An 18,122-nucleotide genomic window follows, 5' to 3' on the forward strand; every position below is an offset into this window, starting at 1 on the left:
CCCCGGAGAAGGGAAAAGGAGTGTTTCAGCTGCCTTCCCTCCCAGCTGAATAGAAATAGGGAATATTGGCGGCTGGCCTCCAACAGCCGCTCTCAGGCTGGCACAGCCCTGGGTCTGCCCTTGGCTCCTACAGATGCCGGAGATAACACCCAGACCCAACATCCCCCCACACACCCCCGTGTGCTCCGCTTTATTTTTTCACACGTGAAAAGTCCCCTGGGATGCGAGGGCAGGAGTCAGTCGCGGGGGGGTTGGCATTCCCGGCAGTCCCGCATCTCCTCGGAGTAGCTCTCCACCTGGATGGTGGTGGTGTGGAAGTGGAAGGCGCCCTGCAGCCGGGAGCTGGCCTCCTCCAGCACCTCCTGCGCGCTGGCGGCCGCGTCTGCGAGCGGAAAATTGGGGAATGTCGGGGTGCGGGGAAACCGCGACCCTCCCCGCCCGACGTCGTGACACTGACGGCGATGAGCACCGAGAGCAGCGGCTCGGGCAGCCCTGTCCCCACCTGTGACACTCACTGATGGCGCTGTGCCCCTGTCCCCACCTGTGACACTCACTGATGGCGCTGTGCCCCTGTCCCCCAACTGTGACACTCACTGATGGCGCTGTGCCCCTGTCCCCACCTGTGACACTCACTGGTGGCGCTGTGCCCCTGTCCCTGCCTGTGACACTCACTGGTGGCGCTGTGCCTCTGTCCCCAGCTGTGACACTCACTGGTGGCGCTGTGCCCCTGTCCCCAGCAGTGACACTCACTGGTGGCGCTGCGCCCCTGTCCCCAGCTGTGACACTCACTGATGGAGGTGTGCCCCTGTCCCCAGCTGTGACACTCACTGGTGGCGCTGTGCCCCTGTCCCCACTTGTGACACTCACTGGTGGCGCTGTGCCCCTGTCCCCAGCTGTGACACTCACTGGTGGCGCTGTGCCCCTGTCCCTGCCTGTGACACTCACTGGTGGCGCTGTGCCCCTGTCCCCAGCTGTGACACTCACTGGTGGCGCTGAGCCCCTGTCCCCAGCTGTGACACTCACTGGTGGCGCTGTGCCCCTGTCCCTGCCTGTGACACTCACTGGTGGCGCTGTGCCCCTGTCCCCCAACTGTGACAGTCACTGGCGGCACTGTGCCCCTGTCCCCAGCTGTGACACTCACTGGTGGCGCTGTGCCTCTGTCCCCAGCTGTGACACTCACTGGTGGCGCTGAGCCCCTGTCCCCAGCTGTGACACTCACTGGTGGCGCTGTGCCTCTGTCCCCAGCTGTGACACTCACTGATGGCGCTGTGCCCCTGTCCCCAGCTGTGACACTCACTGGTGGCGCTGTGCCCCTGTCCCTGCCTGTGACACTCACTGATGGCGCTGTGCCTCTGTCCCCAGCTGTGACACTCACTGGTGGCGCTGTGCCTCTGTCCCCAGCTGTGACACTCACTGATGGCGATGTGCCCCTGTCCCCAGCTGTGACACTCACTGGTGGCGCTGTGCCCCTGTCCCCCAACTGTGACACTCACTGGTGGCGCTGTGCCCCTGTCCCCAGCTGTGACACTCACTGGTGGCGCTGTGCCCCTGTCCCCAGCTGTGACACTCACTGATGGCGATGTGCACGGAGAGCAGGGGCTGCGCCGCTGTCAGCGCCCAGATGTGCAGGCTGTGCACGGCCTCCACGCCCCGCACCGCCAGCAGCGTCTCCCGCACCGCGTTGAAATCCATCCCTTTGGGGGTCCCTGCGGGGACAGAGCCGCGGTGGCCTCAGGGATGGGGACAGGGCACCCGTGGGTGACCCCAGGGCCTCCCTCGGGTGTCCCTACCCTCCATGAGGACGAGGAGGACATCACGGAGGATAGTCAGCGTTGTCCCCAGCACCAACGCGGAGAAGAGGAAGGTGCAGATGGGATCCACGTACTTGTACTCTGGCTGGAGAGGGGGGGACACGGGGTAAGGCCCCTCTGGCAGCATCACCTCACCCCAAATCCCCACCGGAACCCTCTGTCCCCGAGTCCCCAGCACCCCCTTTGCCCCCGGTACCACCCGACCTTGAAGAAGATGATGTAGGAGGCGATGAGGACGCCCACGCTCTGCAGCAGGTCGCCCACGACGTGCACGAAGGCGGCGCGGACGCTGGCGTTGGGCTGCTCGCCCCCGTGGCTGTGCCCGTGGCCCGTCTGGTGCAGAGCCACCCCCATCCTGCGGGCAGGGCACAGGTGACACCGCGGGGCCCAGCAGGCTCAGGGAGGGGACAGCAGGGCGGGACGGGGGCAGTGTGGGTTGTACCTACACGATGTTGACGGCCACGGCGCAGGCGGAGGTGATGAGCATCACCCCGCCCTCGATGTCGTAGTCACCCGAGAGCAGGCGCTGCGCCCCCAGGTAGACCAGGACCCCCGTGACCACCCAGATGGAGAGCACGGAGAGCAGGGCCCCCAGGATCTCTGCGGGGAGACCACCCCCCCACATTGCTGCTTCACTGTGTGCCACCCCGGGCACCATCCCCGGCTCCCCGGCAGTGCTGGGGCACAGGGGGGGCACCCAGCACTCATCCCCGGGGTGCTCCTTGCACTTGTTCATGGTGCCAGGACCTCGCCAGAGCTCCCCAGAGCACCCCAAAGCCCCTGGTCAGCACGGGGAGGGCACCCCGGGGCGCTCCCGTGGCATCCCCAGGGTGGTGTTACCTGCCCGGTGCCATCCGAAATTCATGGTTTTGGTGGGGGGGCGTGAGGACACCCAGAGTGCAAAGAGGCTGATCATGATGCTGGCAAAGTCCGTCAGGAGGTGGGCGGCGTCCGTCAGGATGGCCAGGCTGTGTGCCAGGTACCCGCCTGGGGACACGGGACATCGGGGGACATCGGGAGGACAAGGCAGGGTCCTTCCCCGAGCTGAGCACAGATCAGCTCACCCCGCCCCACAGCGGGGTCCCACTGGGTGTTTTGAGCCACAGAAAGCCAAGAGGGAGCCGTGGCCGCACCCAGAGCAGGGGATCAGGACACGAGGGGCTCTGGGCAGGCACTCGGGGTGACCCCACCCCGCACCCAGCACTCACCCACGGCTTCCCCCACCATGAAGAACAGGCAGATGCCAGCGGCCAGGTAGAGCTTCCTGCGCGCTCGCTGCTGCTGGCCGGGGTGGCCACCGGCCCCCCGCGTGTGGCAGTGGCGGCCACGCCGTGTCCCCAGCTCCAGGGCGGGCGCCTGCCCCTGCTCCGCCTTGTGCCCGTCCTTCTGCGCAGCCCCCACGTAGGACCTGCCGGGAAAAGCGGTGGTTGGGGCTGGGGGGGATTTTGGGGGGCGGGTTGGACCCTGAACGCTCCCCCCCAGCCTGTTCCCCGGCCAGACCCCACTCGGGAGCCGCAGGGCAAAGAGGGGACACGACATCCCCAGCCCCCCCCGGGCACCCCCGTACCCGCCGGTGCCCTCGCTCAGGAGGTGCCGTTTCTCATCGCCGGGTGCCATCCTCCTCCTCCTCCTCCTCCTCCTCCTCCTCCTCCTCCTCCTCCTCCTGCTCCTGCGGGTCGGCGCGGTGACCCCGGCGTGTGGCCGGCGCTGGTGGCAGCCGGTGGCCTCGGCCCGTGTGAAGAGCCGGGATTCGTGTGCAAATCCCAGCTGGAGGAGGGACCGCCAAGCCGGCTGCAAAGCGCCCGCGGAGCCTGCCCCAGGCTGGGCCCCCTCACCCGCCACTCGGGGGGCTGCTGGGGAGGGGGGCATCGCTCTGGGACCCCCCTCGGTGCAGCCCCCGAGGCACAGGGGGATTGAACACCCCCAGGCCCCTCCAAAGGCACACGATGACCCTCCTTTCCTGCATTGGGGAGCCATTGGGACTCCCCAGTTTAGACCCAGCCATGTGATGGATAAGCCTGGACTCCCCCTTCTCATTTCCCCCCACCCTGAGTGAGCAGAGTTAATTACCCTGGGGCTAATTGCACTTGTGGCTCAGCTCTGGGGGCTGCCTCAGTTTCCCCCTCGGCCCCTGCCGAGCAGGACTTATGTTTTTGCAGGAGAAAACATTTATGGGGTACTTTTGCATTTAGGATGTATATTTGCATTTATGGTGTATTTTTTCATTCAAGGTGTATTTTTGACCTCAGTCAGCAGCAAACCAGCAGCTCGATGCCAAGACCATCCCCATGTCGGGGGCTGGCTCAGCCTGGAGCATCCTCAGCCCTCCCCGTGCCACATCTCCAGCCCAGGGCGAGCTCTGGACCGGGCATCCCACCCCCGGGAGATAAATCCTGCCGGGTGCCGACCTGTTACATCCCGGGCAGGCGGCCAGGGGCGGCTGCCAGCACTGCCAGAGGTGCTAATGAGGCTGGAAATTAAGAGCTGCACCCCTCTGCCACGCCGGGGGCTGGCAGGGACACCGGCGGTGGCATCACCCTGGCAAACCCATTCCCGCTGCGGGGCTGATGAGCTGAGAGAGAGAGGCGAGGAAGAAAACAACCACCCGAAGCACCAGATTTCTTTATAAAATACACAAATTTCAAATCCGTGACAATTATATACAAAACAAGGGAATTATAAAACGTGCGGAATTTGTCCTATTTGCACCCGTATAGAAAAGTGTCCTGTGCTGGAGCAGGCGCCGGCTCGCCAGGCTGCCGGTCCCGCCGTGTGTCCCTCCCATCCCAAATCCATCACCGGACATCCTGTGCCCGGGGGCGTTTCTCTGCCGCCGGCAACGTTGCTGTGGCTACAGGGAAGCTGCTGAGGGAGAGGATGGGGTGGTGAAGGAGAGCCCAAGCCCCCAAAGCTCCCCCATGCGTGCTGGAGGGTCCTGGGGAGTTGGGATCAGCCGCGCTCTGCCCCTTACCCATTACTGTCCTCTCGGGCGCTGCGTTCTCTTCCACCTCTTCTTCCTCCCCATCGAAGTATTCCTCATCTTCATCTGCTGCAAACAAGCGGCCAAAGGTCACCAGGAGCCACCAGGAGCCACCAGGAGCAGCAGTGGGTGTCACCAGCTGGGTGGGGTCGGTACAGGGGCGTTGGGGGCTCAGTTACCGGGGTCGAAGTCCAAGGCGTGGACGGCCTCGGTGAGGTGGTCCAGGCTCACGGAGAAGGCGTCCATGCTCTCATAGCCCTGCTCGATCTTGTCCAGGCGGCCACCCTTGGAGGCCTCCACGATCCTGGGCAGGGAGAGCACGGCTCTGTGTGTGTCCCTGTCCCCTGGCTGCTCAGAGCATCCCCCACACCCCCCAAACCCTGCCCGTGGGGCTTGGATCATGCAGATTTCCCCAGTTTGAGCACTTACGTTTTTATGAGCTGCTTGGCGTTCTGTGGAGAGAGAGAAGGGGAAGGAGGAGAAGAGGGAGGAGAAGGAGGTGAGTGAAGCCACCAGGTCGTCCCCAACAGTGGGACCCCGTGGGGCAGCAGAGGGGTGGGGGCAGGTTTGGGGGTCTCACCATGAGGAAAGCAGCCCCCCCGGTCTCCTCGGCTGCCTGGATCGCTGTCTCCACCAGCCGGCTCGACCTCTCCAGCTGCTCCTTGTACTGGCAGATGAGGCTCTGGATGAAGGAGGTCTTGTCCGCCTGCTCCTGCGAGATGCGCTGCAGCAGCTCCGCCTTCTTCTCCTCCAGCAGCGCTGCCAGGGCGTCAAAGCGAGCGCAGAGCTCCCGCTTGGCCGCCTCGCTGTTCTCCTGCGGGGACAAGCGACAGGGGATGTCACCTCTCGTGGCTTCCCCGCCATGCCCGGCTCAGGTTTCACCCTTGGGTTTTTGGGGGGGCTCCTTCCCCCGTTTCCTCACCTCGGTGCTCTGGCAGGAGTCCTCCAGCTGGGAGATGATGGTCTGGATGCGATCATTCCCCGCCACGAGCATGGAGATGCAGTTGTTCAGCTCGGTCTGGTGAGGAACAGAGAGAAGAAGTTTGAGCTCCTGTGGGGACAGGAACCTCTCCCATCCCAAGACGGGGATGGGCTGGGCAGTGCCTGTCCTCAGCTCTGCTCCCCCACATCCCCCAGCAGCCACGGCTGCTCTAAATATAGCCTGTCTCCTGGGCCAAGTCACCCGGGGGCTATTAATACCCCGTGAGCCAGTCCTGCTGCTATTTGTCACTGTCCCAGCTCAGCAGTGTCCCCCACAGCCCCCCCGGGTCCCCCCCACGGCACCTTCTGTCCCTGGAAGACGGTTTGCAGCGGGGCCACCTCGCAGTCCTTGTGGGCACCGAACACTTTGCACATGGAGCAGGTGGGCACCTCGCAGGTGACGCAGTAGATGTTGATCCGCTCGTCCTCGTGCTCCTTGCACATGGGGTGCTCCCCCTTCTTCAGGGGCCTGCTGGAGAGGGCAGCACAGCCACGGTGATGTCCCCATCACGGTGACATCCACACCAGGGTGATGTCCCCGCTGCCACCGTGGTGTCCCCATTGCGGCGTCACCCCCACTGTCACCCCAAAATCAGTCCTCAAGGAAGAGGCTGGATCCTGGCACAACCCCACAGCTGCTCCTTTGGGAGCCTCCAACCTCTGTGCCTCTGTAAACCCCAGGATGTGCCAGTTTGAGCCACCGTGGCACTGGGATGGCAGCGAGTGGCACTGGGGACGGGGGGGCTGCGATCCAGAGGCGCTGCACCAGTGCCTAATTTTAGCTTTGTGCTGCCTGGATTTATCGTCACCCATCGTGTGACCGGGGTGGGGACACCCAGAAAGCCCCGGGGGGGGGTCCCAGACAGGGGCTGCAGCTCAGTCATCCCATCCACAGCAAGGAGGGACACGGGGACAAGCCAAGGCTCTGAAACAGGGACAGGCCCCCCGGCCCCCCCGGCCACCTGCCATGTGCCATCGTCCCCGTCCCCATGGCTCTCACACAATATTTACAGCAGCCCAGGGAGCTTGGCCGGGGTCACAGCTCTGCCTCAAGAGCCTGTGACTCCCCTGTCCCCCCCAGCTTCATGCCTGTACCCACTGGGACCCCCCCAAACTGTCTCTCTGCCCCTTATCAGCCTCAGTGCCTGTTGTCATGAGCAGAGCCTGGATTCCTTCTCCACACCTCTTATCTCCCACCGAATGTTCCAGCAAGAGCACTGGGGGGCAGCAGGACGTGCCCAGCTGTCGCCATCCCCCCCTGGGGACAGCCGGAGGCACAAACTGCTCTGGACAGAGGAGAGAATTGGGCTGGGAGAGGAAGTTTTTGATCCGGGGAGGAATTTTTGAGTCAGGGGAGAAAGATTTTGGTTGAGGGAGGAAGATTGGAGCGGGGAAAAGATTTGAATTTGGGATCATTTGTGGGAATTGTTTTCCTACCATTCCCAAAAAAATTGTTTCTTTGACCCATCTCTGGGTCAGAAAAGGGCAAAACCCGACAACCCCTGAGCAAGAAGACCCCCGGTGCAATCCCTCGGGGTTCTGGTGTTGGTGCTGGGGCACGGGAGGGGCCATCCCCCCGTCCCCACGCCCCCACACCCCCGTGCCCCCCCAGCCCCGCCGCCCTGCCCACCTGCAGCACTCCTGCTTGTAGATGTCGATGATGTTCTCCACCAGCAGGTTCCTCTGCAGCCCGTACACCCCGTGCCGGTCCAGCAGCACCTCGTGGCGGCACGAGGGGCACCGGAACCGGCCCCCCGAAATCAAACTGCCCCGGCTCTGCCAGTACGGGTTGGCGGCCTGGATGGAATATTGGGGGTCCATCAGTGTCCCCACAAGACCCCAGTGCCCCCCAGCCCGGCGTGGGGACGGGCTGAGCCCTCCTCACCTGGAACACGTCGTTGGCGCACTTGCGGCACAGGTTGTGCTGGCAGGGCAGGATCACCACGGGCTTGCTGAACATCTCCAGGCAGATGGGGCAGATGAGCTGCTTCTCCAGGCTGTCCATGGGGCTGCCATCCTGCAGGATACCGGCTTGGAAATCCATGGGCTCCTCGGTGCTCTCCTCTCAGCGCTCTCGCTGCCGGCGCCCCGAGCCCCGCTATTTATGAATCGCCGCCCGTCACGCGGATCGCGGTCCCGCCGAGGTGTCGGGTGTCGGGGACAGCGCAGCACCTGTCACACGGCGCTGGGACATCGCCGAGGCCCGGTAAACAAGATGGGATGGGCACAGGCTGTCCAGGAGGCGCTGCCCGCCCGTGCCGGGCTCATGCCCAAACTGGAGCTGCGGGGTAAACAGGGAAAACACGCGCTGCCCCTCGGACAAGGTGGGGCACGTCCTGAGACCAGCACGGGCCCCAAAATATCAGAGTGGGGGCATCAGAGGGGCAAACAGCAGCCCCGTGGTCATTGGGACATTGTGATGGTTTCAGAAATCAGGCGGAGCTGGGCTAGCTGCAGCAGGGGGGTGGCTTGTACAGTTTGTCCCTTTCCCCACCCAAAACAACTTCTGGGGTGCAAACACCTCGCCAGTGGCTCCCTGCGTGCTTGGAGGGGAGAGGCAGCTCTGGGGAGATGCAGCCCCCATGCCAGCGGGGTGTCCCCTCCCCAGGCAGGGGCTGGGGGCTCCTCTGTGACCCCAAACACAGCCGTGACCCAGCTGGCTCCGCTGCTGGGGTTCAAAAGCTGACCCAGAAACGGCTGGAGGGGCAGAGGGTGAGCACAGCCCTGGCTGAAAACAGCCCCAGACACGATGCCCAGCTGGCTGGCCAGTGGCCAGTGCTGGCCACAGGGAGAGCTGTCAGCACGGGCAGCTGTGCCAGCAGAGGGTAACCCGAGCCTTGGCACAGATGGGTCAGGATGGGGGACAGAGTAGGGCAGGGTTGTGGCTGGAGGGGTGCAGGGGGTACCTGGGTGCACAGGTGTGCAGGGATGCAGGGGTGAGTGGATAAATGGGTGCACAGGTACATGGACGTGTGACACCCGGACAGGCACACGGTGTCGGGGTGCACTGACCCCCTCCTCCCCCACCCAGGGCAGCCCCACAGCTGTTTCGGGGCTCCTTCCGCCCCGGCTCACGTGTGCAGCGAGTGACTGTGCTGGGACCCGCCAGGCACATCTTGCAAAATTGTTCCCGTTCGGGCACTTGGGGCTCTGCCAGCCAGGCCTGGCAGGAGAGCAGGGCTGGGCAGCGCACTGCCCGCCCCAGACACGACCTGGCCCTGCCCTGGGTGACATTGATTAACTAATTGCTTCTGGACTCGATTAAGGGGATTCACAGGAATGGAGGGACCGTAATGCCCTAAGCAGCTTTCCGAACCCACAAGGGGCTCGTTGGCCCCTAATTGGCTTGGGACAGCTTAGGCAGGACCCAGGACAGTAATCACCGCCGGGATCCTTCCCAATTAACCCTGGAGAGCCCACTGCATGAATTAATCTCCCTCTGCTTGGTCTTTGCAGGGCTCTGAGCAGTAGGTGGCTCTGGCTTCTCCCAAAATGTCCCTGTGGTGGCTTTGCAATGGTTGAGGAGACAGCAGGGCCTGTGAGAGGAGCCCTGTGCCCCCAGCTCCTGGGCCTGGGGGGCACTTCCAGCCCTGCAGCCTGGGGAGGACAGGGGAACATGGCACAAAGCAGGGAACAGAGAGGGGTGACAGCTCTTGTATCACCGTCATACAAATCCAGAGCACAACCAAGGGCGAGAGGGGCTGTACTGATTTTTTCTGGACACCAAGCAATAAATCACAGAGTCCCGGAATTGTTTATTTTGGAAGGAGCTCAAAGCCCCTCCAGTGCCACCCCTGCCATGGCAGGGACTCCCAGCCCCAACGCCCAGCCTGGCCTGCGACACTGCCAGCGATCCAGGGACAAACCTCCCCACCCTCACAGGCAATTCCCTCCTAATAATAAACCGAAATTTAAGAAATTCATTTATTAATTAACATAATAAGCACCCACCTCTTTGGCCCCGCCCCCTCCCTCATCTGACCAATCACAGGGCGCTGTGCCCGGGTGGGCGTGGCCTGGCCGAGCGCGGCGGGCGGGCGGAGCGCAGCCCTAAGATGGCGGCCGGGCGGCGGCGGCGGCGGCGCTGAGGTAACGCGGCTTCTCTCGGCCCGGGGGCGGCCCTGCATCCTCCCCGGCCCGCGGGGGGAGCTGGAGCGGGGCGGGATCCGCGCTGCCGGTTCGGGGGGAGGGAGCCGCTACCCGCTGCGGCGGGCAGGGCCCAGTGGGCCGGCATCGTCCCCCGCTACGGGGCGAGCGGTGCGCCGGTGCTTCCCTTCACAAGCGGAGGTGGGGGCGCGGTGCGGCCGCGCCGAACAGCAGGGTGCACTTACACCATCCATAATATTGATACATTTGTATTATTCCATTATTGCCGCCGTTATGGCGCTGCGCGGGCCCACAGGAGCGAGCGGCGGCCCCGGGCCTGTGTCCGCTCAGGTAGCACCGAGCGGGGCCGAAGTGAGGCCGAACGGGGCCGAGCGGGTTCGGAGCGGGGCCGAAGTGGGGCCGAGCGGGTTCGGAGCGGGGCCGAAGTGGGGCCGAGCGGGATCGGAGCGGGGCCGAACGCGGCCGGAGGGAGGCCGAGCGGGGCCAGGGCCGCGGGGCCAGCCGGCTCCGGGCACGGGGGACGCTCGGTGCCCGCTCGAACCCGGTGTGCCCGTGTTTGAGGAACGCAGCGCGGTGTTTTCCCCCGGAGCTGTGCAGCTCCTGCCCTCGTTGGCCCGCACTGGGATCTCAGTGTTCAGCTTTGAGCTGGAGCTGCAGCTCGGCCCGTGCCGGCAGCGGATTCTCCTGGCAGCGCGTTTCTCACACACGTCACATCTTGGTTCAAAACCTTACTGCAAATGTCCGTCACACAGTTTTGCTGGAAGGTTAAAATATCTCTGTAGTATTGCCTGAGACTGATGATACCTTTTTTCTCTCTCTTTTTCCTTTTTTTTTCCTTTTTTTTTTTTTTTTTTCTTAAAATTGCCTAAAGCAGTGGAAATACTTGAAAGCTTCCTTCTAATAACAGGCCCTTTCGATGTGGTCCTTATTGCCTGACATAAAGAGAATTGCCTTTATCACTGGCTGTCTTAAAGCTATTGTAGTTCTGATCTATCAGTGTGATTTTATTTATTTATTTATTTATTTTTGGTTTTGCATTTCATTCTGTTTGACCAGTGATCCTTGGCTAGTCAAGCTTTTATTTTTTCTTTTAATTTATTGCTGTCTCTAGACAGTGTCCCATTTTGGTTTGGTTGTGTGAAGGTGGTGCTGGTGTTTGGTTTGTAATCTTGTAGGGCAGCGTGCAGGGAGGGTCATAAATCTGCAGCAGGGTTTGGTGGCTTTTTTTTTTTTTTTCCTTCTTTTTTTGTGTGTGTGTGTGTGTCTTGTTTTACTTTCAGAGCAATAACTTAACTTTTGTCCTTGCTCTGTTGAGCAAAAGTGAGAGTTAGATGCTGGGTGCAAACTTCTGCAATCAGTTATCCTTTTTAACCTTTCATAGATGTAGATTCCTCATGCAGAGGAGGCTTGGTGAAAAATCAGTCACCTCCAAAAAGCTAAATCGGGAGCGATTGAAGCTTTCTCTTCTCTGAGTAAAACAACTTAATTATAACAGAAACATTTGCTCCTGCAGTCACCTCCAGAAAAAGGCAGTTAATTAAAAATCTGTTGCTGGATCAGCTGGGACCTCGTGTGCTCTCCAGGCTGGATGGGGAGCATGACAGCCTCCTGTTATTCCTGCAGATGCTCACGGAAGACACTGAGGCAGAGGAGCAGGAGCGCTCTGGGCAGTCCTGCCTCGGCACCCTACCAGTCTAGGTTTGAATTGTTGCCACCTTGAGCACGCCGGGGCTGTGTTTGAAATCTTAACAGAAAGATGTGATTTCACTTCCCTCCTGGCCCGTGGCAAGCAGGTGCAGGTTTATGGAGGAGCTTCTGGAATGTTCTAGCACCGAGCCCCCGTTAACGGCGGGGTCTGGGCAGGCCAGCCCCTAGGGGGGGACAAAAACAGCCGGGTTCCTGTGCCTAAGTTTTAGTTCTGTGGGTTTCTCCCCCTTCCCCAGAACCTTTGCTCTTGAAGATGGTGAGTAGCCAGCCTAAGTACGATCTAATTCGGGAGGTTGGTCGTGGCAGTTATGGTGTGGTGTACGAAGCGCTCGTCAGGAGGACCTGTGCCCGCGTGGCCGTGAAAAAGATCCGGTGCCACGCTCCCGAGAACGTGGAACTGGCTCTGCGCGAGTTCTGGGCCCTTAGCAGTATCAAGAGCCAGCACCCCAACGTCATTCACCTGGAGGAGTGCATCTTGCAGAAAGATGGCATGGTGCAGAAGATGGCCCATGGCTCCGGCTCCTCCCTGTATCTGCAGGTACAGCGGAACGAGGGGACGGGGTGGAAGGAATCGGGGGGAGAGGAGGTGGGGCAGCCGAGCTCGTGGGTTTGAGCCTGGCTTAGTTAGGCCAGGGGGTTGTTTGCATTGCTGGCACCCAGAATTTAACTGAGAATTAAACACAACAGTCACCCTGATCTTAGGTTTGAAGCTGTGCTGCTCTAACAGACTCCAGAATTTGTGTTTAATGCAAATCTGCTTTGATAATTTGAGGAAGCCCAGGGGAGATGCAGGCTGTGGAGTTCTTGGCAGCTGCAGGTTAAAGAGCACTCCTGTCCTGGGACAGAGCTTAGAGGAATTCCATCCTGGCTGTTCTTAGAAGACAAAATCAGTGTCTTGATTTATAAGAAGCCAACACTTGAAATTCTTTCAGAAACAAGAATCAATTAGTAGCACATCATGGGCTGTTTTTACTTCTTCATAAGTAACTATTAATCTCTTCAAAGAGTGGTAAAGGTATAAATAAGGGAATACATACCACTCTGAAAATGTCCTTTAAGTTTGAAGATGTGTATGTTTGAAGAATAAGTAGCTCTGGAAAGACACTGAAAGACAATCTAATGAGTTCCCTTATCAAGAAGCAGCCCCAAGTATAAATCACCCCCAGGCAGAAATTTGTGCTTCTGGTTTGAAAAAGCAGCAGCCTGCTGGGTGTTTGCTGTGTTATATTTCAGTTTTATTTCAGTTCTCAGTCACTCCTGTGTCTGCTGTGGCCCCTTGGTGGTGAGCAGCCCTGCAGGTGCTGTGTGAGCCTGAGATCCTTGGTTTTGCCAACACCCCCTGGCTTGAGACCTGCTCCTGATTTGTTTTCATGGAAGGATTAGGCTAAATAAAACTGGCCAGCTCCTGGGGGAGAGCTCAGAGCCTTCACCTTGCTGGGTTTAGTGGAGCAGCTGCAGGGCAGATGTGCAGGGAGGAGCTGCCAGGCAAGGTGGGGAGGTGCTGCTGGGGAGCAGCTGGCACGGGGATCCAGCCCTGCAGGTGCAAACAGCACGGATTGCTGTGCTGCTGCAGGAGGGCAAAGGGCAGAGCTGAGCTCACTTTGCAGCCTGGGCTGAACAGGGACAGCCAGACCCCCCCCTCTTGGCTCAGCCTCTCCTCCTGCAGGTGAAATTCCTGAGCTGAGCTGCTGCTGGGTGTGAGGAGGGGCTGCACCCTCTCCTCGAGGGCTCTGGGGCAGGTGCTCAGTGCCAAATGAACCAAATCTGTGGAGTTTGAGTCCTGAGTCAGCCTTGTCTGGTGGTGCTTTGGCACTGTCACAGGTGTGGGGGGTGCATTTTGTTGCCTTAACTCTCACAACACTTGCAAGTGCAGCTCCTGTGACTGTGTTGGTGCCTTCTTGGCAGAGGAGACTCCCTGCTCTCCTGAGATACCTTAATCTCACCATTCCTGACTACAAACCCTAAAGAAGGCATTTTTTAGCTCTCAAATAGATTTACTGTTTAAATTGGTCTGGGATGATAGCTGTGAATTACTGCCATTTTCTGTCTTGAAAAAGTAGCTTTTTAAAAGCATATCAAAATGCCTCTCTGGATATTAACACACCCCTTCATTTTTGAAAGGCAGTTTGATTTAGTATCCATTGGTTTACTACTAACAGAAATAATTGCAGGACTTTCCTTCCAGAGCCACCTCAGAGGAGCTGAAGAGGCAAATGCAGTTGTGTAAACAGGATTAGTAGAAATGATTGCAGGTTTTACTTTGCTTTCTGTGTGAAGCAGCTGTAAGAACTGGCTGTTCAACTTGTGCTCCTGGAAATTCCATGGGGATAATGATGGTGGGAAGGGTGTTCAGTACTCAGCTGTGCCTGCAGATCAGATCTCCTGAGTTCAGGGATCCTGTGTTAATGTGCTGGAATTCATTAACATGTCAGGAACGGAGACCAGGCTGTAAAAATCTCTCCTGGATAAATACAGCTTTGTGGGGTTACTTGTGAGACTTTGTTTATCCCAAAAAGCTGTTGGCAAAGTGGGTGGGACAGGCTTTGTCAGGGTGGGACTGTGTCCAGCTGGGACAGATGGAAGGGCAATGGCCACTGGGTATCTGTAAAAATTCTCTTATCAGGGTCCAGCTCTGCTTCTGGGCAGGAGCCTAAGCTTGATACGCTCCACACCAGTGAAGATAAGGAGGCTGGCAAATATATTGTGATTTTTGTTTTTTTCTCTATTACATAAAAATATTTGCATAGTGTTTTCTTTCCCCTCGTTGCAATATCTTGTTCTCTGGATTGTTGGGAGGAAGGTCAAACACTTCTAGAATGGTCTGGGTTGGAAGGATCTCAAACCCCATCTCATTCCCATGGGCAGGGACACCTTCTGCTTTCCAGGCTGCTCCAGCCTGGCCTTGGCTGGACCCAGGGGCAGCCACAGCTTCTCTGGGCACCAGGGAAGAATTCCTTCTGTGTACTAACCCAAGTTTCCCCTCTCCACGAAGATCCTGATTTCATGCATTCTTCCATCACCCCCTTTCCTTCTCAGGATCACCAGGTAGTTACCACATTCCTTTTCCTCCCTGCAGCTTGTAGAAACCTCATTAAAAGGAGAAATAGCCTTTGACCCCAGAAGTGCTTATTACCTGTGGTTTGTGATGGATTTCTGCGACGGGGGGGACATGAATGAGTACCTGCTGTCGCGCAAGCCCAGCCGCAGGACCAACACCAGCTTCATGCTGCAGCTCAGCAGCGCCCTGGCCTTCCTGCACAGGAACCAGATCATCCACAGGGACCTCAAACCCGACAACATCCTCATCTGGCGGGGCAGGCCGGGCGACGCCGAGCCCACGCTGAAGGTGGCGGATTTCGGGCTGAGCAAGGTGCGGGAGTCTTTGTGTGGGGATAAACCCAAACTCACGCTCTGTATGAGCTGCTGTTACAGTTGCAGTTTATTGTAAGGATGGGAGTGTACAGAGTCCTGCTAGAGCTGCCAGGTGCAGCCCAGAGTAGGACAAAGAAATAAAAGGGGGAAGAGAAACAGCAGGAGGGAGAGAGGGGTAATAGAGAGAGTGAGCAAGAGGAGTAGGAAAGAGTAAAAGCAAGAGAGCGATTTCCCGTTTACAATACAATAAATCTTCTTCTATGATGAATATTCTAATTTCCACTAACCAATCTAACACAAGATACAAATTCTATAGCATTTACATACAGCCTATAAGGATCCTTACATTACCATAGTGTGTTAACACTTTCAACTCTTAAAACTACTCTTTGGACCCTAGCAGGGATGTCTCTGACCTTTGGACCCACTATCTGGCAGAGGCATTGTTCTATCAAGAGGGGATTACCCCTAGCTGGCTATCCCATTGTTTCATGATAATTCAGTAACTAAGATTTGGTATCTCCAAAGTGGCTTTCATTTCAATCTCGTTCATGGTTTCTATATTTTCAGCATCTGAGCATTCATATTTATAAGGTTTTCCTGTCTCATCTTCCCCAACATGAAGGTGTGCTCGGCCTCGGGGCAGAACCCGGAGGAGCCCGTCAGCGTCAACAAGTGTTTCCTGTCCACCGCCTGCGGCAGCGACTTCTACATGGCCCCCGAGGTGTGGGAGGGGCACTACACGGCCAAGGCCGACATCTTCGCCCTGGGCATCATCATCTGGGCCATGCTGGAGAGGATCACCTTCATCGACAGCGACACCAAGAAGGAGCTGCTGGGCAGCTACGTGCGCCGGGGCGCGGCCATCGTGCCCGTGGGCGAGGCGCTGCTGGAGAACCCCAAGCTGGAGCTGCTCATCCCCGCCAAGAAGAAATCCATGAACGGCAGGATGAAGCAGCTGATCAGGGAGATGCTGGCGGCCAACCCGCAGGACAGGCCTGATGCCTTCGAGCTGGAGCTCAGGCTGGTCAACATCGCCTTCAGGGACAGCAGCTGGGACACGTGAGGGGCTCAGCTCATCCCCAAGGGGGTGGTTCTCACCCAGCTCTGGGGTTTTCCCCATGGGAATGTTGGGTTGGCCAAGGTGGGAAATGCCAGAGTGATCCCAGGGTGTTTCTCAGTGCACCAGCAGGGGGATGTTGCAAAGAGCTGACACTACTTGATCCCAGCACTCTGTCTCACACATTCCAGTTTCCCATGTCAGTATTAGGAGCTCTCATGGAAAAAAAAAAAAAAAAAAAAAAGAGATTTGCATGCTGGCAGTGCAGATCTTGAGGCTTTGTAATGTAATCTGTGTATATATTTATGTATATGAGTGACTGGGAGTGTGTGGCACATAAATTATTTGCTGTGGGTCTGGATGATTGGGGTCTGCTAGAAATCTGGGTGAAGAAGGTGGGTGAGGAAAACCCCTCCTTCCCCAGGCCTGAATGACTTTATTATTTATTTTTGTTATCTAATTTCAAAGACTTGACTTTGTAAACAAAACAAAAAAAAAAAAGCAATGCAAGGGGATCAGCTGCTTTCAAAGTGCTAATGTGGCTGATCTTAGCACTTAGAGCTTAATGAGCTCATCACTGAGGGAGTCAAATTAAAAATGTGCAGTCAGGTGCTGGCAGGGCAGCTGGGTCATTGATCATTTGATTTTTGCTTTTATTAATCAATTAATCTGCCTTTCCTCAACAAGCTCTCTGCCCTGGTGTCCACAATCCCATAGCACCCTGAGGATTTCTCAGAGCAGAATTCTGCACCCTCAGTTTATGGGAACATGGAGGAGGGAATGCAGCAACAGATTCTAAAAACCCTTCAGAATCCCTGGCTCCCAGAAAGCTCAGTGGCAGGTATGTGAAAGTGCCAGCCTGGCTTGATATTTTTTTTTTTTATTATTACTATTATTATGCCTTCTTTTAAAGATGTGATCTTTATTTAAAAACAGATGGGAGGATGGGGAGCAATTCTCAGCAGAGGCTGGGACAGGTTCCACTGAGGCCACCTGACACTGCAGCTCTTTGTAGCAGCACAACACTTTGTTCTTTTTGGAGGACTGACCTTTCCCATCCAGTCTGACCTTTTGGGAAAAAAGCAGAGTCTTAAAATTGCCTTTAAAGCTCCAGGAAAGGCCATTTTTCTTTTAAAAAATTCAATTTAAATTTTCCCCGCTTTCAAATCTTACCTGAAAATGGCTGTAAGTATTTCCTTGTATAATTTTCTTTTTGAATGCTGTTCCTTCTTAGTGCTGGGACAGCAGTTCTGGGCACTCAGTGTTTATACTTTGAGTGCAAATAAACAAAATTTTTTTTTTTTTTTGTTATTCCTAAAGCAAAGGATTCTGATTCCACCCAACTTCTGAGGCTTTACAGGCCACAGGTGCTGTGTGAGCTGGTGGCTGTCACCCAGCTGGCCTTAGTTTATAATTCTTGTTCTTTTCTTTCACTCCATGGTTTTAGGGAGTGATCCTCAGACAAACACACTTTGTTTGTGCCAACTCTGCCTCCCAGTTCTCACATCTCAGCAGGGCCATTGGATGAGAAAAAATTATTTATAATTCAAGTTAAACTTGGGAGCTTTTCAAAAATAAAGGGGTGAGCATCCCCCTGTCTTACCCACCCAGTGATAACCAGAATATCTCTGCTCCCCTCTGAGTTTTGGGGTTTTTGACTCCCAAAGTGTTTTCTTTGCACTGATTGCCACTTTACAGGTTGGGGGGTACCTGAAAATCCCTCTCATGGTGCTTGTCCTCGCTGTGGGGTGACACTGGTAGTCCTCAAGCTCTGTGTTCTCGTTGATTTTTGTTGTCTGAGGTGTTTTTTTTTTTGTTTGGAGAAAACAAATCAAGCTGTGGTAGCAGCTGCAGGGTCCTTCACCAGCGTGACACCAAGTCAAGACACTTTTCAGCACTTGGGAAAGATTTTTTTTTTTTTTTTTCATGTTTTTCTTTTAAAAACTGTAAAATATATTTTATGGAGAATTTATAATGAGGAAAATTATTGTGTAATTTATTAAGTTCATGACTGTTTTTGAAATAAAATCTTGAATTTCCATGAAGTTTTAGGACTTTTTATGGGGAATTGCTTTCAGTCAGTGCTGCCCTCCAGGGACAGAGT

General features: G+C 57.0%; 3 protein-coding genes across 12 annotated transcripts; 1 reads left to right on the plus strand and 2 right to left on the minus strand.

Moving 5' to 3' along the window:
- Window positions 1-167: 167 nt before the first annotated feature.
- SLC30A2 (solute carrier family 30 member 2) lies at window positions 168-3,442 on the minus strand. Its single transcript, XM_056509346.1, has 8 exons — window positions 3,379-3,442; window positions 3,020-3,219; window positions 2,652-2,798; window positions 2,258-2,411; window positions 2,016-2,166; window positions 1,791-1,896; window positions 1,572-1,706; window positions 168-382 (listed from the first exon to the last, which is right to left on the minus strand). The coding sequence occupies exons 1-8, from the start codon at window positions 3,426-3,428 to the stop codon at window positions 237-239; spliced, it is 1,089 nt and encodes a 362-aa protein (XP_056365321.1). The 5' UTR covers window positions 3,429-3,442; the 3' UTR covers window positions 168-236.
- A 975-nt stretch (window positions 3,443-4,417) lies between these two features.
- Window positions 4,418-7,978, minus strand: TRIM63 (tripartite motif containing 63). 8 transcript variants are annotated; one of them, XM_056509351.1, is made up of 9 exons: window positions 7,658-7,978; window positions 7,403-7,569; window positions 6,076-6,244; window positions 5,714-5,809; window positions 5,372-5,605; window positions 5,221-5,243; window positions 4,971-5,095; window positions 4,783-4,857; window positions 4,418-4,673 (listed from the first exon to the last, which is right to left on the minus strand). In XM_056509351.1, the coding sequence occupies exons 1-9, from the start codon at window positions 7,814-7,816 to the stop codon at window positions 4,663-4,665; spliced, it is 1,059 nt and encodes a 352-aa protein (XP_056365326.1). In that variant the 5' UTR covers window positions 7,817-7,978; the 3' UTR covers window positions 4,418-4,662. The 8 variants fall into 8 exon arrangements, with proteins under 8 accessions (XP_056365326.1, XP_056365329.1, XP_056365324.1 ...); XM_056509354.1 differs by having other exon boundaries at window positions 4,418-4,676; window positions 6,076-6,241; window positions 7,658-7,957; XM_056509349.1 differs by having other exon boundaries at window positions 4,783-4,860; window positions 7,658-7,886.
- Window positions 7,979-9,769: 1,791 nt separating this feature from the next.
- On the plus strand, window positions 9,770-18,057 carry PDIK1L (PDLIM1 interacting kinase 1 like). Of its 3 annotated transcripts, none has more exons than XM_056509356.1 (4): window positions 9,770-9,861; window positions 10,754-12,124; window positions 14,663-14,956; window positions 15,584-18,057. In XM_056509356.1, the coding sequence occupies exons 2-4, from the start codon at window positions 11,840-11,842 to the stop codon at window positions 16,022-16,024; spliced, it is 1,020 nt and encodes a 339-aa protein (XP_056365331.1). In that variant the 5' UTR covers window positions 9,770-9,861; window positions 10,754-11,839; the 3' UTR covers window positions 16,025-18,057. The 3 variants fall into 3 exon arrangements, with proteins under 3 accessions (XP_056365331.1, XP_056365333.1, XP_056365332.1); XM_056509358.1 differs by having other exon boundaries at window positions 9,785-9,861; window positions 11,823-12,124; XM_056509357.1 differs by having other exon boundaries at window positions 9,799-9,861; window positions 10,751-12,124.
- Window positions 18,058-18,122: the final 65 nt, after the last annotated feature.

Source organism: Oenanthe melanoleuca, chromosome 23, assembly GCF_029582105.1.
Source record: "Oenanthe melanoleuca isolate GR-GAL-2019-014 chromosome 23, OMel1.0, whole genome shotgun sequence".
NCBI classification, from domain to species: Eukaryota; Metazoa; Chordata; class Aves; order Passeriformes; family Muscicapidae; genus Oenanthe; species Oenanthe melanoleuca.